The sequence below is a fragment of the Barbatula barbatula genome (genome assembly GCF_947034865.1).
Source record: "Barbatula barbatula genome assembly, chromosome: 12".
In the NCBI taxonomy this organism is placed as follows: domain Eukaryota; kingdom Metazoa; phylum Chordata; class Actinopteri; order Cypriniformes; family Nemacheilidae; genus Barbatula; species Barbatula barbatula.
In genome coordinates this window covers 4961324-4976427 of record NC_136775.1, presented here as the reverse complement: position 1 = coordinate 4976427, position 15104 = coordinate 4961324, and the positions used below count along the sequence as shown (strand labels likewise).

The 15104-nt window shown below is 39.6% G+C and overlaps 2 protein-coding genes across 3 annotated transcripts; one reads left to right on the top strand and one right to left on the bottom strand.

Moving 5' to 3' along the window:
* Positions 1–507: 507 nt before the first annotated feature.
* Positions 508–11420, bottom strand: ptpn23a (protein tyrosine phosphatase, non-receptor type 23, a). 2 transcript variants are annotated; one of them, XM_079468669.1, is made up of 24 exons: positions 11282–11420; positions 10486–10560; positions 9937–10064; positions 9769–9845; positions 9585–9634; positions 9322–9453; positions 9146–9226; positions 8797–8928; positions 8237–8284; positions 7878–7993; positions 7679–7758; positions 7311–7425; positions 7068–7133; positions 6840–6985; positions 6361–6666; positions 6127–6281; positions 5875–6026; positions 5574–5753; positions 2746–5425; positions 2441–2625; positions 2225–2329; positions 1979–2117; positions 1775–1888; positions 508–1691 (listed from the first exon to the last, which is right to left on the bottom strand). In XM_079468669.1, the coding sequence occupies exons 1-24, from the start codon at positions 11363–11365 to the stop codon at positions 1098–1100; spliced, it is 5940 nt and encodes a 1979-aa protein (XP_079324795.1). In that variant the 5' UTR covers positions 11366–11420; the 3' UTR covers positions 508–1097. The 2 variants fall into 2 exon arrangements, with proteins under 2 accessions (XP_079324795.1, XP_079324796.1); XM_079468670.1 differs by having other exon boundaries at positions 1781–1888.
* LOC306901126 (uncharacterized protein) lies at positions 11264–14614 on the top strand. The gene is made up of 7 exons (XM_079468671.1): positions 11264–11615; positions 12582–12947; positions 13046–13306; positions 13377–13455; positions 13824–13869; positions 13994–14061; positions 14225–14614. Exons 3-7 carry the CDS (start codon positions 13060–13062, stop codon positions 14295–14297), a joined length of 513 nt encoding a protein of 170 aa, XP_079324797.1. The 5' UTR covers positions 11264–11615; positions 12582–12947; positions 13046–13059; the 3' UTR covers positions 14298–14614.
* The last annotated feature ends 490 nt before the right edge of the window (positions 14615–15104 follow it).

Genomic DNA, 15104 nt, shown 5'->3' with positions numbered 1-15104 from the left:
TCTATTTCAGTTTTCATTCTTTGATGCAGATCAAACGTCTGTAGACATTTTTTACCTAGTTATCATTAAACTTAGACATAAGGCATGTGATGATATGACATGCGGTATTATCACAGTATTTTGTTTCATTTATTAGTCTAACATATATTCACTAGTCGTCAAAAGCATCACGTTTTTATGCAAGTGATGTCAAGCTTTTCCCCAAGGGTTGCATTTGAGCATCTTAATTTGATTTATTCACAGAGAGTAAGCAACTAGGATTTTGGAGAAATGTAATCAATTATGCTAATATGTTTAGACATTTTGGCCACGATAACAATATTGTGAAAATCAATATAACTATAAACCATATTATATAATATATCGCCACAAGTCTACTGGAGATACTAAACCCATTTGTCTTAACAACATGCTTATGGGAAACACGTACAATTGCATAATCATTTAAGTGAATGAATCAATGTGCTATTCATTATTTGGCGTTCGAAAAGACAACAGGACACTGTTATTTGTTAAGATTTATTTACACAGTTTAAAGAGTGGCAAGTTAGAATCAATTCATAAAAATGCTATAATTTCTGAAGCGCTTCAGAAATGTAAGTGTCTTAAGTGTATCTTGTGGATCTTCATCACCAACTTCGATTTTTCCCTCCATATAAGTTGCAGATCATTGTAGCTTAAGAACAGTTGGAAGTGAATAATAATAATATACAATCCACAGTGCAATGTGGACAAATGGCAAGCAGTCAGTCTCAATCTGCTTCATACAACTACTGAGAAACAGTAGCCTGGATGTCAGTTCTTAACACGCTATCCATTCTGAATGTTGACATTTTTGTTAAAAGTCAGAGCAATGCATTGGAGTCAAAACTCAGGCACATTACAGGCAATCACGAACATCATGGCATTAGGAGTGCATGCTTAGGAGACAAGACTCGATTCACAGAATGTAACCTGAAACACCGGGATCAATGCTGGAAAAGTGCCAACTAAAACTTGTCAGGGCAGAAACACATGGTGATGAGGTCCTAGAGGCATGAACGAATATAACAATCGCCTGTGGGAGAGAAAATGAAAAAGAGCTCTGTTGTGTTGTTTCAGCTTTTGCTGAGTGTCCACAGAGGATCCAAACTACTGAGCGGATCGTCGCCTTCTGGAGGCCCCTGCAGACCTCGTCCCTCCTGCGGTTGAAGAAAACTTTGTTTGCTGATCCGCTGCTTTCCTCGATGGGCGCTGTCCAGCGTGAATGCTTCAGGTGTCAAAGAAGCCAGAAGGTCTAGAGATGAAGCAGTGGGTGGACTGGGAGCAGGAGGCGCTGCTTCTATGGACGGGTGGTGAATTGAGATGGGGGAAGCGGGTGTGGACCCAGTGAATCCATTCCCATGACTGCTGGGAGGTGAAGGAGACTGTGTTTTGCTTGGAGAGGATGTGCAAGAGAGGGGGGGACTGATGAAATCAGGCACAGCCTCGTAAGAAATAGGATACAGAGACGTTGGAAGAGACGTATCTGTAGGCTCTGGGTCCCCTGTGCTTGGTGCTTCAGAAGCGGATGACATTTGGTCTTGATTGGGATCTTGTTCATGGTCGAAACTCGGTGGTCGAATGCTAAGTTTAGCTACCGTGGCCTGTATGGAGCTAATGGTCATGTCTCCTCCCAGAACAATGTCTTGACATTCCTGTCGTGGGTATAACTAGAAAAACACAGAACACACTTGTCAGTCACACTGGTTGGTCTAATTTATAAAAGATAAGCTTGTAAGTAAAAGAAGATAACCTTAACTGCAACGTTGTTTGGGGTCTTTGTGCAAGGGGAGGTTATGATTCCATGGCGCTGCAGAACCTGCTCTGTGTGTTTCAGCACTGCCTCATAGCAGAATTTAAGGTGAAGCTACAAAGAAAACATTGAGGAAAAATAATAAATATATGTACTGTACTACATTTCTGTACTTGCTAAATATTATGCTGAGTGGGACGTTACCTTTTCTTGCAGCATGTTCTTTCTTTGCTGCCTCATCTTTTTCACAAGCTGGGTCAGGTCAGGTATACCATTGCCAGCTTCGATTTCTTGCAGTGCTGCATAAAGAAGGCAAAAGGCACCAGTTCGCCCAACACCAGAGCTGAAAGCAAAGTCAAGCGGAGTCAAGCTACATTCATTCTCCGTTTACACTCTTAGTATTGTTTAATGCCATCTAAATGTCATGAATGTATGTCAAACATACAGTACCTGCAATGCACCACGACTGGAGTATGTAGCGGGCGCTGAAGTAGGTAATGTCCATGCACTTCTTGGATGAACCGGATGAGGTTGCTTTTACTTTCTGGAAGACAACTTTTCAAAAAACAGTCGCAAAAAACAAGCTGTTATAAAAGCTAAAAATCAAAATAATTTACAAATATGTTGATTTGAAGAATAGTCTGTATATGAAAAATTATTTCTTACAACTCAGGCCATGAAGTAAACTGAAGGTGCATGACGGTGCGTCTCAGACTCTGATCTCGATACTGTAGTCCTATCATGCGCTCTATATGGGTAGGAGTGCTTTTCTGGGTGGTCAATGTCAACGTGATTGGTCCCTGGGCAAGCTGTTGCCCCCTCTCTGTTGGAAAGTAGCGGAACACCTTTTGCTGAAAATAAAAAATGCAAATAATTTATATGGCTGGTTCTTAAATTTGGCCCTTTCACTTTAAAGTGATTCCAAAAGCCAGCAAGATGAATTCTGCTGTGGTGCACACTATCCTATTTACCTTCTCCAATTCTTGCTCGGACACAAGCATGACAATTACAGACACCTTCTGCTCATAAACCATAAGCCAGAAGTCAGCTGCAGTGCCGGTGAGGGGAGCCTGTGTTCCAATGAGGCGGGGACAGTATGGCGATAGGTCCTCAATTAAACTTGCATTGATATAGTCATCTTTACCAGACTGCAAAATAATACGATTGCAGTCATATGGCATCACGTCCTGATGAAGATTCTTCATGGTGTAGCATCGAGCGATGGCGATAGATAGCTGTCGAGTATCCTTCTCCTGCTGCTCTTGCAGCTCTTTCCATCGAGCATCAAGTTCGGACAGACCTCCCTCCCCTGGACGCTCTAAGGATTGGACTGTTGAACGAAACCGTTCAAGCTGTGCGCTGAGCTTTGAGACCCTCTCTGGTGCTTGGTAAGGGTTCCCCTGAATAAGTCTCACACCCTCTGCTTTCTTTCTGTGATGTTCCTCCTGAGGATCGGCTTTGGTGGGTAGTAAAACATTGGCAGTGTCCTTAGTACCTCCATGCTGGCTCTCTGGGCTTGAGGAGAGCAGATCATCAGTACTAGAGTTCTGTCGTGGAAACAAGCCGGAGTCAGCTGGAGGCATGGGACCACTGGCAGCTGGAGTGGTTACAGAAGACTGTGGCAGTGCTGCTCCAACTGGGGTAAGAGCAGGAGATGGCCTCTGAGTGACCATACCCAGGGAGGGAGGACCAGGAGAGGGAGATGGTGATGGGGCAGGAGAAGGCAGCACATTGGGCTGTGGAGCACCTGGTGGTGCTGAGGATGGGGCTATCATAGGATGCTTTATTGATCCTGGAGGAATATTCCCAGTTTGTGAAACAGCAAAAGAAACTGGGCCTCCTGGGGGTAACTGTTGTGGAGCCAAAGGCTGTGAATTGGGTGGCTGTGACTTAGGTTGTGGAGTGGCTACGGATTGGCTGGGAACCAAAGGAACACTTCCTGGATAACTCATTGGAGCAGAGCTGGGAGGAACAGTTTGCTGAGGGATGTAAATATTGTGAGGGAGCACTGGAGGACCGGGTTGGGGAAGCGTTTGGTGCTGTGAAGGAAGAGTGGTGGGGTGCATTTGTATCTGTGATGAATGTGAGGCATGGGGTATCTGTTGTTGAACTGGAACGGTAGTCCTCAGACTGACTCCTGGATATGCTGGTTGTTGGTTGGATTGATGAGTAGGGATTATTTGGGACTGGGGGCAGTGAGATAGCGGCTGGGAGACTGAGGGCATTTGTGGATGAGGAGGAGGCATGTGAGTGGACGGCAGAGGAATTTGTGGCTGTTGGGGAAGAGGCCTCTGATTTGAGCCAGGAGGTATCTGCATATGGGATACTAGGCCTAAATGATGAGAGGATGGGGGAATTTGAGGATGAGGCAACTGCTGACTGACAGGATGTGTTAATGGTTGGGAGGCAGGGGAAATCTGTTGATTAAAATGTGCTATGTGTGGCATTGACACAGGGGGGACTCCCTGGGACGGTTGCATTTGTGAAGGCAAGCCGTGACGGGGAATCTGACTTTGAGTAACAGTGTTAACTTGTGGAGGCTGGGAATTGGGAATAAATGAGACAGAAGGATATCCCTGATGGGGCTGTACATGGGCAGATGAAGCTGGGTGTACATTAGTTGCAAATTGTCCATGGATTGTTGGTCCAGGTTGTCTTGTTGGGGCCATGTACAGTGGGAACTGAGGGTGGGTATGCTGTGGAGGATGCGGCCCTGCCAACAGTCTGGGCACTTGCTGTTGAGCTGGTACAGATGGATAAAATGACTGTGGTTGGCTTTGACCACCCTGCTGAGGAAACAGCTGCTGAGGGTGTGGGATGGCCTGTGGAGGTTGGGCCATGGGCACTCTAGGCTGTTGCATGTACTGAACATGAGGTGTCATATGATGTGAAGCTGAATACAATGATGGGGCAGGGGGCGGCATAGGCTGGTGTTGAGCAGGGGGAGGCATATGTTGGTGTGGGGCATGAGGAGGCATAGGCTGGTGTGGGGCATGAGGAGGCATAGGCTGGTGTGGGGCATGAGGAGGCATAGGCTGGTGTGGGGCATGAGGAGGCATAGGCTGGTGCGGAGCAGGCATAACTGACTGGGAAGATGCAGGACTGTAGCTCGGAATAGGTGTTTGTACACTATCCACTGTTGTGGTGGAAGGTCGGACAAGAGTTCTTGGTTGTCCAGGCTGGCTCTGTGAAGATGGAGGGCAATACCCTGACACAGATGGTGGTGGAATAACCTGAGGATTGGGCAGCTGTGGGAACTGTTGCCCTGGCAGAGGAGGTTGGGGCAGACTAAAATGACTAAAATTCTGAGACAGCCGAAGCGATGGAAAATGGGATATTTGAGCAAGGACTTCAGGCGGAGGTAAATTTGCAGGAAATCTGGGATGTGTGTACTGTAAACCTGAGCCAGCTCTGGATCCAGGCCAGTGCAGAACAGAGCTGGAAGCAGCCCCGGAAAGTGTAGCAGGTGGAATTGTAAGTTCAGGAGGCAGACTGCGTAGCTCTTCCGGAAGATCCCCACCGAGGGCTAGGATAGCAGCACTCAACTGGGCTAATTCAGGGTCATCTAGAATGGCAGGATCCACACTCTGGCCTTTCTTCTGAGGTGGCTTTGGGGCAGTGGGTCGTTGAGGAGTCTTCTTTTTGAGCTCTCTGTCAGATATGAAGCAGAGTCAAATTAAAAGAACTTGGGCAAGTCAATAAAACAACAAAATAAAAAGAACAGGTCTGATTTAGAGTTGCTATTCTTGCACAAATAATTATATAATGTAAATAACTAATAATCAGATCTCTTAGTTACTTTTCCATAATGACTTGTCTCCCCTCTTTTCGAGCCTTGGACACAGTCTTGGCTCTCTCTAGTAGTCGAGAGGCCTTGGTTTCCAGGTCTTCGTAAAACTCTTTTCCCTCTTGAGATTTCTTCATTAGGTCTTCATAGGCCTCATAGGAGGCCACAAGCATCTGTATAGTGCTGTTCCATCTAAAAAGTAAGCACATCATACATATCAAAGATTTATTTAGTGAGACACAACTTGACAAAATCTCATTAAACTCTGTATTCGTGTTTGCATTACACATAAATGTTTCTGCTCAATGCTTACTTTTGTTCAGTTTCTGCCAGGCCTTTGCGCACCGAAGCATACTGGACATTAGCTTCTGTCAGTGCTTTCAGTATATTCTCCTGAGCCGCTACGTTCTGGTCAATGTACACTTTCACCTGCTCATACTTCTTAAGCTGCTCCTCAAACAGTTTCTATAAAAGTAAGAAATTAACATGAAACTTTAATGCAGAGTTACAAAGTAATTATACAATTTCCTTAAAAACAGGTGGTAAAGTCTTGTAGGGTCTATACCTTTAAGTCAGCTCTCTCAGTTGTTACCAGAACAGTAGTGATGTCATCCTGTTGAATGTGGTCTCGAAGCTGCTTCTCCAGGGAGTTTCGTTGGTCCCGCATCTCTTGAACTTTACCCAGAATCCTCTTCATAGTCTGAAGGCTTGCCATCTCATCTTAAAATATAAAAACTTGATTTCTCAGATGTTCATAATAAAACATTTTGTGTACCTTGTGTAAAAAATAAACACCTACCCTCACTAAGTTGAGGCCTTGGTAGTGCTTCTCTTAGGGTGTCCAACGGTCCACCAAGGAGTCTTAGATTGCTGATGTGCAGATTCATGGCTCGATGAAGTTCTGTGTTGGTGAAGCTGGCTTTCTCGTGGGCTTCTAAATATTTCTCCAAGTCCCTTCGCAGCTCGGCAATGGTTGAAGGTCGTTCTGGTCCAGCCTGCTTTCCAGCAGCCTGTTCCATGCTCTGTTCACCTGCCTCATCCTCATCTAATACGTCCCTGATCTCCCGCAGAGAGCCTTCTACATCAGTGAAGACACCTGAAAGGACTGAGGATAGGAGGAAGAGTAAGATTAATATTGCAGGAACTTTACAATAGAAAGGTGCAAGTTGATTTAGAAATTAAAGCTAGAATGTTGAGACTTAATCCATAATACAAAACAAAATTACATGAAAATACATCTCAAAGTCACTCAAAGGAGTGTAATCGAATGCCACTGACCTTGCATTGCTTGGATGAGGTTTTTAACAGTATCTGGTCTCACGCTCAATGCAGCACATTTTTCCATCAACACAGTTGGAATGGTATTATACATTTCAAGATTATCTACAGAGTCTGGGTCCAGACCAAGGGAGTCCATGAACTGTCTATTCAAACATGACATTTGATGCATTTAGATACAAACCGTGTTTTACAGATGTATTATAATTAAAGTGTGTTTAAACTCACTCTAGTGTCTCATTCTTGTTGTCTATTTTTGCCATGACATCCCGTAGCAGCTTGGCCTTCTCTTCACTGTAATTTTGACAGAAAAGGGAAGATGACACGGACTCATATTTGAATTCCTTTAAAAATATACTGCAACAGGGGAATAAATAAACTGAGGAACTATAAAACAAGCATATGTTTTCACACCCTACATGTTAAAATGTTTCCTTTTTAATTAAAATTCGTGCAAGACTTTAAACAAACCTGTAAAGAGAAGAGGCCTCATGAGCAGCCATAGGCACCAGCTTCGAAAAAATATCTGGGCCAGTGACACTGGGGTCTGTTGGGTTTACAGGCAATGCTTTGACCAATGGGGCACCTGTATTAGACAAAAGTGTGTTTAGAAGCTCACAGAAAGTTTTTATTTAACTACAGCACTGTTTATAGCAAATCATAACGTGACAAAAGGACTTTCTGCAGCACAGTCTTAGTTCAATTTAGACTGCATTTCTTTTGCGCTGTAGATTCATAACAGCGGTACAAGTAACAACACACTATTAACTAGTCGTGTCTTCGGAAAATCAATAACGTCACAGCAATCACAGTGAACAGAACAATGGTGACCCAAATACCTTTCACTGAGGTCAATGTGTCTAGAGATGGCACAGCATCATGATAAATGAAGTCATTGTCTTTCTTGGCAGAGTTAAATCTACAATGAAAAGTGACAACATATGTTTCTGAGCTTTTTTTGATAACATTGACTTTGGTAAGGAAAAGTAAATGCATATTGGATCAATGTTAAGCATAAGTATGATTATATTTGCTTACTTTCCCCCAATGACATCCATTGTGAATCTAAGGGTTTCCTGTACACTCTCTGGCTGACCCTTAGCCAATTTAATTGCCTCTGTGAGTTTGTCTACTGAGCTTTGAAGGTAAGCAACCTGTCGAAAAGTGAAAAATATAGGGCTGTCAATCAATTAAAATATTTTACTGTGATTAATGTAGACTTAAATTGTAGAAGTATTATGTTTGGCCAATTCAAGCTAAGAGTTATTTCCTCTTCTCACAGATAAGCAAAATAAACAGCAAATTCGGTATTTCGAAGAAACACAATCATTATCAATAAATGTTTTCTTTCTGGTATGTTTTTTCTGTCATTTCTTTACTAAAATGAAATAAATTACCCTCTCTCCATACTTCTGCTGCTCTTCAGCCTGTTTCCCCATGTGCAACTGTTAATAGAAAGTACGCATTTATTAAAAACAGGCTTTTAATTATGAAATAATGATTTTAAAAATAAAACTTCTCTCATCATTTACTCACCCTCAACTTGTTCCAAATCTGCATAGATTTCTTTGTTCTGATGAACACAGAGAATGATATTTGGACGAATACATGTAACAAAACAGTTCTTGGCCACCATTGACTACCATAGTAGGAAAAATGACAAAGTGCCCCAGAACTGTTTGCTTTCCTACATTCTTCAAAATATCTTCTTTTGTGTTCAATGGAACAAAGACATTTATAAAGCAATTCTTCCTACTATGGTAGTCAATGGTGGCCAAGAACTGTTTGGTTACAAGCATTCTTCCAAATGTCATTCTCTGTGTTCATCAGAACAAAGAAATGTATACAGATTTGAAACAACTTCAGGGTAAGTAATTGAAGACTGTTCCTTTAAAAATAAATGTTCAGTGGAATAACCTGCTTTCTAATTTAATCATAGTTTGAATAGAACACTTACATGTGCGACAGCAGCAAAGTAGTAAATCTTCATTTGCACTAATTTCTTCCAGTCTTTCTGTATCTTTCCCAACATTGAGGCAGTTTCAGAGTTCTCCAGAGCTCTGCACGCTTCTTTGTAGTAATCCACCACCTGAGTACAAAAAGTTTTAGGCAAAATGTTCACTTTCAATGTGTATACTTCATTTAAAAAAATAAAGATTAATTGAAAGCAACTTTGAGTTGATTTTTGGAACCACATAATTCTGAAATATCACCACATTTTTATTTTGGGGTGCCGACTATAACTTTAAGCTTTGTGTGCAGACCAAACCGTCAAGCAGAGCAGTATTGAAGAGAAAAGTGCATACCTGGGCACTTATCCGAGCAACAAGGAAGCTCTTCCTGTTATCCAACATGGATTTTTCCAACAGGCACTCTTGGGCCTGACCCTGAAATAAAGCATAATCATGAATGAATATTTGAGAATGAATTTGTTATGAACACTTCTATGAGAGCAGATGGACAAAACCGACAGAGATCATACCAGCATGAGGTTGATGTTGAGATTAAGGATCTGGTGACTCATGTCCACACTGAAGTTGTGGCTGAAATGATCCCTCAGGTAGGTGAATGCTCCCGCTGAGCACTGGAAATGTGTGCAAGATACTTTCATCCCCTTAAAAGTGAAGGGAATACTTTGCTCAGGACACAATCTCTTATAATAGAATATCTCTCAAAACTTTGCTAATTGTGTCAACATTTTGCACATTACACCACATCTTGCTTTGGTAGTATGGCTGAGCTCACCTCTTCGGACACCCTGTTGTCCATGGCTCCCAGCATTGAATGAAGTGCTCCTAAAGCATTGAGAACATGACTTGAATTAAGAAACAAGCCTGACCTTGAACAATACTCTTTCTCAACAACACAGATGTATTTCAGTCAAACACAATGCTGCTCATTTAGGGGAGGATTGTTGTCTGGTACTAACCCAAATTATAAAGAATGCAGGCTTGCTCATAGCAAATGTCATCATGGGTCACGGTCTTCCCAGAAAATATCTCTGTCCTGTGTGTTAAACAGGAAGTTTGTTGTCATTACAGAATAAAATAGGAGGGTACAAGACAGGGTTAAACAAAGGTTGGTTTGGCAACCATACCAGGAGATGGGGACAGCAGCTTCTTCCCCCGATCCCAGAGGCACGCGACTTTGCAAATAATGCAACTGCCCAAAGTATTTCCTTAACGTACTGCAGCCCTCAAAGTCTCGTGTGACATTCACTGCGCTCTAGTAAAACAGATATCAAAGAGAATGAGGAAGGGATGCATTGTCATATACATCCTAACTATCAACCTGTATAAAATATGAAACAAATTGTATCTTTATAATCCTAATGTTTTCCCACATTTTTCATGGTTGAGAGAGCATTGTTCTGGTGTAGTCCGACTCTTCATTTTGACATTTATCGGATCTTGCAATCTTTGCTTTGAGTGCAAGATGGTCTCGGCAATGCCCGTCTCAGTGCCTGATGGTGTTTGTAAAACGTACCCATACCACTAGAGACGCCTTTGCCGCATTACTTACATGATTTTATTATTTATTGTATTATATGCTTTGGAAAATCCATTAATGATTTCAACTACCAATAAACGTGAATGTCAGCTACTTCTATTCCTTTTAGCATCTATAAATAAAAGCAGCAGCTAACCTGTCGCAGCTGCTCCAGTTTCTTCATCTGCTCATTATAGTTGTCAGGATCTTCACCGTAGTTTTTTTGTATGAACTTGAAAAGGGAAAAAAGTTGTAACAATGTCAAGGAGAAAACAATTCAATTGATTCCACAATAAAGATGTGCATGAATGAATCCACGCTGCAATGATACCTGCAGCTGCAGTCACAATGCATCATTCCATTTCAGTCATATTGTTTAGACACTTTACTGTTAATAATTACCACGAAACATAAACAAACAACACCATTGAACAACTCAAACCTGATATTCTTCCTTGGCATAGTTTCTAAAGGATGAATCTGAAAACTCACATGACGCAAGCAAACAAATTCCTGACTGCTTGGAGGAAGTCGGTTTAAGACTTTGTTTAGCAAAGTAAATAAAGCAAAAACAGTGAACTTATCTTCAGTAAAGGAAACTAAGTAATGACAATAAACCGGAAATAATAATAACACAAAAAACAATGATGAGTCACTGCTTTTAAAAAAGGGGTTTTGTACATTTAATACAATGATCTATTAATTGAGCAGTAAGATCCTCTATAATAACAAACTATGATAAATCAAATGTGCTCCGTAACATAATAAGGTAAAAGTTAAATCATACATGTTTTCATACACCTAAACAAAACAGGTCAAATAAGATCACGTGCCAAGGCTCGATCGAACCTTCAGGCTAGATCATCTGTATTTCGTGCTTTGATGTTGATTATTTAGTGTGTATATGATTAATGACAGTATTGTTTAGCTGATTAAGGCCTGTGTGATCTCACCTGTCTGACAGTCGTACTGAACTGAAAGTCTCCAGCCTCCTTTAGATCCAGCCAGATCATCGGCATTCGCGGCACCGCCTCCATCCCAGCCGGCGATTTCTCTCAACCAACTAATGTAAAATGGTATTACCGCGTTGATTTGCTCGGAAAAATACCCAGTGGAGTATTATTTTAAATTTTACTGCTCTAAACGACTGTGTCATATCCCAATTCACACGCCTACCGGAAGTAATTGCGCCTTCCGGAAGTGACGCCTTGACGGCTGGGTTCTGACTCTGGATTCTGGAAAATGTAGTCCTGCATTGAGCGTCGTTTCTTGTGGGCCTGGCAAGAGGTTTGTCAAACTTTTCCGGTCCGTGTAGCCACTTCTCTATATAAAAAGCTTTTATTAGCAGGATTACCATTAACTAAACATAGATCAAACTTGTGAAAAAACACCATGGTGTGGTAATTATAAAACCAACAAACCATGGTTGCTATGGTTCATGTAAGACGTGTTATGCCAGTTGTAGTGAAGTGGTCAACATCGTTTCTACACTTTTATTATTATATCATGGCTGATTTTCTTAAGCACCTTTAGAAATAAATGTAAATTTGGTTGACTACCCCATAACAATATGAAAAGGGTGTTATAATATCTGTGATATATATACATATATGACGTGTAATGTCAATAGAATGTATTTGTTCACACAATATGTGAACAAATGTGCACAATGTATTACAGTTTTATTAAAACAGGGTGCAGCTGTAGTCTTCACAGGTATGTAAAACATTCTGGTGGGTATTTGGAAAATATGTAAAAGAAATAAGATGCACTATTATTGTGTTGATTATTACCAAGGAAATGACTGGGTCTCAATTGGTAGGAAACTGCTAGAGACTTCTTCTTTTAATATTCGGGAAAAAGTTTCTAGTTCTCTCACTTTAACTGACTGCTGACACAGTCCCGTCATAAACAGCTTCTACAAATAACGGTGAATAACTGAGAAGGTCAGTTAAAATGCTACAAATGATTCTGCTTTTCTTGCCTGGTAAGCGGTGATTTTCTTAGCTTTTACCTTTATCTGTTGTTAGTTTAGTTATTAATCTAACTTAAATCACAATGGAAGCAAGATGATAATTCGTGAAATAAAAATATCTGCTTATTTTGTTAGTCCAAAATGTTGTTTAAGGGTCACGACATATAGTCCTAAATGAAACAAAAGTTTATACTAAATGGATTTTGGTGAAATTACTGTATGTGGTATTTAGTTGTACTGTTTCCTTTATGCCAATAAAATGAAATACCTATTTTCAGGTGTTCTCAGTACTAATGGTTGGAATGTTGTAAATCCTGGTTCGATCTGTGGAGTGCGAGGATCTGATGTCAGTATTCGCTGTACATTTACATATCCAAAGGATCAGAAGATTAAAGTAACTGATGTTTCATGGTGCTTATCAAAAGAAAACCCCACATGTGACAAACAGGGTCCGTTTGTTTATAATAGTTCAACCGAAACAAATCAAATCAACTTTCATTACACTGGTGATCAAATTTCAAACTGTTCTTTGTTGATCAGTAATATTAATTCATCAAGTTCTGGAGTATATCTATTCAGATTTATAACCAATACTTCACTGGGACTTTTTACAAGCAATCCTGGAACAAATGTTACAGACACAGGTAAAATCTAAAAGTTATTTATATTAAAACACTTTATTTTCGAAATAAAGAAAATACCTATATGTATATGCTCTTGTCTTTCTCTTGTTCTCTGGTAGATTTAAATGTATCCATGAGCAGGTTGAGAAACAATGGAAGCATAAGAGTGGGAGACTCTTTGAATTTGACATGCACAGTCTCCTGTCCTGGCTATTCAACAGAGCTTCAATGGTTTAAGGATGATGAGCCAACAAAATATTCAGGCCCCATCCTCACCTTCAGCAGTGTAACTTCTAAAGACTCTGGAAACTACTCCTGTGCTTTAAAAAACTTTAAATCAAGTAAATCCGAACAAATCAGTCTTCACGTTGAAGGAACAGGTAAACATTGGAACATTTGAAAAATAAAAGTCTGATACTTCAAACTGTTCCTCATTTTCTGTCTTCCCAGACACCACTTTCTGGATTATGATTATTGGAGTGTCTATAATCTCAATCATTATTATTGTTACAGTTTTGATACTCATAAGGTAAGTTATTTCTTAAATTCTAGTTTTGTTTGTAGTTGCACACCAATTATTAAGAATTCAAAGACTCTGAAAGTAACAATCCTCTGATAACTAATACAATTGAACATAGATACAAAAGAGTTGTAAAGTGAATTTTGTGCAGTTGTACATGATGCAGAAGGCTAGCGGTTATTGTGGTTAATGGTTGTGACATGAATCATATATAGACAAGAGATGTTAATAAAACTTTAAACAGATAAAAGACAGTAAACTCACAAATCAAACAGACAAATAAGAAAATATTTTTGAAAAATATATATATATTTGATGAATTACCTTAACATTCGATGTAAACATCTAAATGTCATTTATGCATCTTTACACATTAGGAGGGCAAAAACTCATAGGAGACGGAAGGAAGCAGAAACAAACAAGGTTTGATTTTTAAGATGGACATGACTAGCCCTTATGTAGCATTATAGAATTAAAACATATATATATATATATATTTATATATAGCTTTAAAATTATTGAATTAGTACTATGTAATTATCTACAGACAGCAGATGATGTACTGCAGGATGAGGAAGTGCTATACGCTTCTGTCAGCATCAAACCCAAAGAACTGTGAGTATACAACACCGCAGCCCAATATTGCTTCATATGTATTTCTTTCAGACATTTGGAATATGTTTCATCATTGTTGACTGTTTGTGAAATAAGCATTGATTTGTAAGATCTCTACATTTTCATAGTTTCTAAGTGTCTCACTTTATAACATTACTTTCAGGACGCCCAACACTGAAAACCAACAAAATGAAGAAGCATCCATTTATAGTGCAGTGAGGTTTTCTGAAGCTTAAGGAAACAAGATGTAAAAAATATTGATAAACCCATAAACCTATTAAAAATACATTGTCAAATATTTCTAAACTATTTAAAGGTTTATTTAAAGGTTAAACATTTACTGATTCGCTTAATAGGATTTTTAATAATTGTTTATTAATAAATTCAGCAATTTGTGTGTCAAAACATGTTCAGTAAATGAAAATTCCAAACTGAATTTAAAGTTTTTCAAAATAATTGATATGCTAGATGAAATATTATCAAATGTTTTATTGCAATTACAGTAAGTCACTGTTTTATTGTAAGATTTTTTTATCAATAAAATTAATCACAGAAAATAAAACTTTGTATGAATCTTTCTATGGGCTGTCAATGGGAATGCTTTTCTACCATCCAGTCATTTTAAAAGTCATCAACAGAACTTAAAAAATTATCTACAGAAGACCAATGCTTTAAAAAACACAATTTCACTTTCATAACACATAAATGTATAGCCTTTCACATGGTTATAATGGTGGGGTGTTAGTTTTATCAGAAGTTATGACACTGTTGTCAAAGGTATCTGTTATTTAATACTGAAAATGTAAATGTTAGGGGTGTATCAATATACCGTAAAACAATATAAAAATACGATATTTATTACAGAACTATCATATTTTTATATTTTCTGTTATAAGGAGAGTTAACCTAAAAATAAAATTCTGTCATCATTTATTTGAACATGCACGCACACACCATATTTCACAAAATGTCTCAGTGGTTTAGTATCCATACAATAGAAGTCAACAGGGGCCATGTTTAGTCACCAATAATCTTCAAAATAT

What these genes read in the sequence shown, in the direction of transcription:
- ptpn23a (XM_079468669.1), bottom strand. Translation starts at nt 11,365, where the DNA reads ATGGAGGCGGTGCCGCGAATGCCGATGATCTGGCTGGATCTAAAGGAG. An exon ending in CACATTGACCTCAGTGAAAG is followed by an intron (nt 7,426 to 7,678) that starts GTATTTGGGTCA and finishes TGTCTAATACAG; the next exon opens with GTGCCCCATTGGTCAAAGCA. An exon ending in CTGAGAGAGCTGACTTAAAG is followed by an intron (nt 6,027 to 6,126) that starts GTATAGACCCTA and finishes TTACTTTTATAG; the next exon opens with AAACTGTTTGAGGAGCAGCT.
- LOC306901126 (XM_079468671.1), top strand. Translation starts at nt 13,060, where the DNA reads ATGAGCAGGTTGAGAAACAATGGAAGCATAAGAGTGGGAGACTCTTTG. An exon ending in ACAGTTTTGATACTCATAAG is followed by an intron (nt 13,456 to 13,823) that starts GTAAGTTATTTC and finishes TTTACACATTAG; the next exon opens with GAGGGCAAAAACTCATAGGA. An exon ending in AGGAAGCAGAAACAAACAAG is followed by an intron (nt 13,870 to 13,993) that starts GTTTGATTTTTA and finishes AATTATCTACAG; the next exon opens with ACAGCAGATGATGTACTGCA.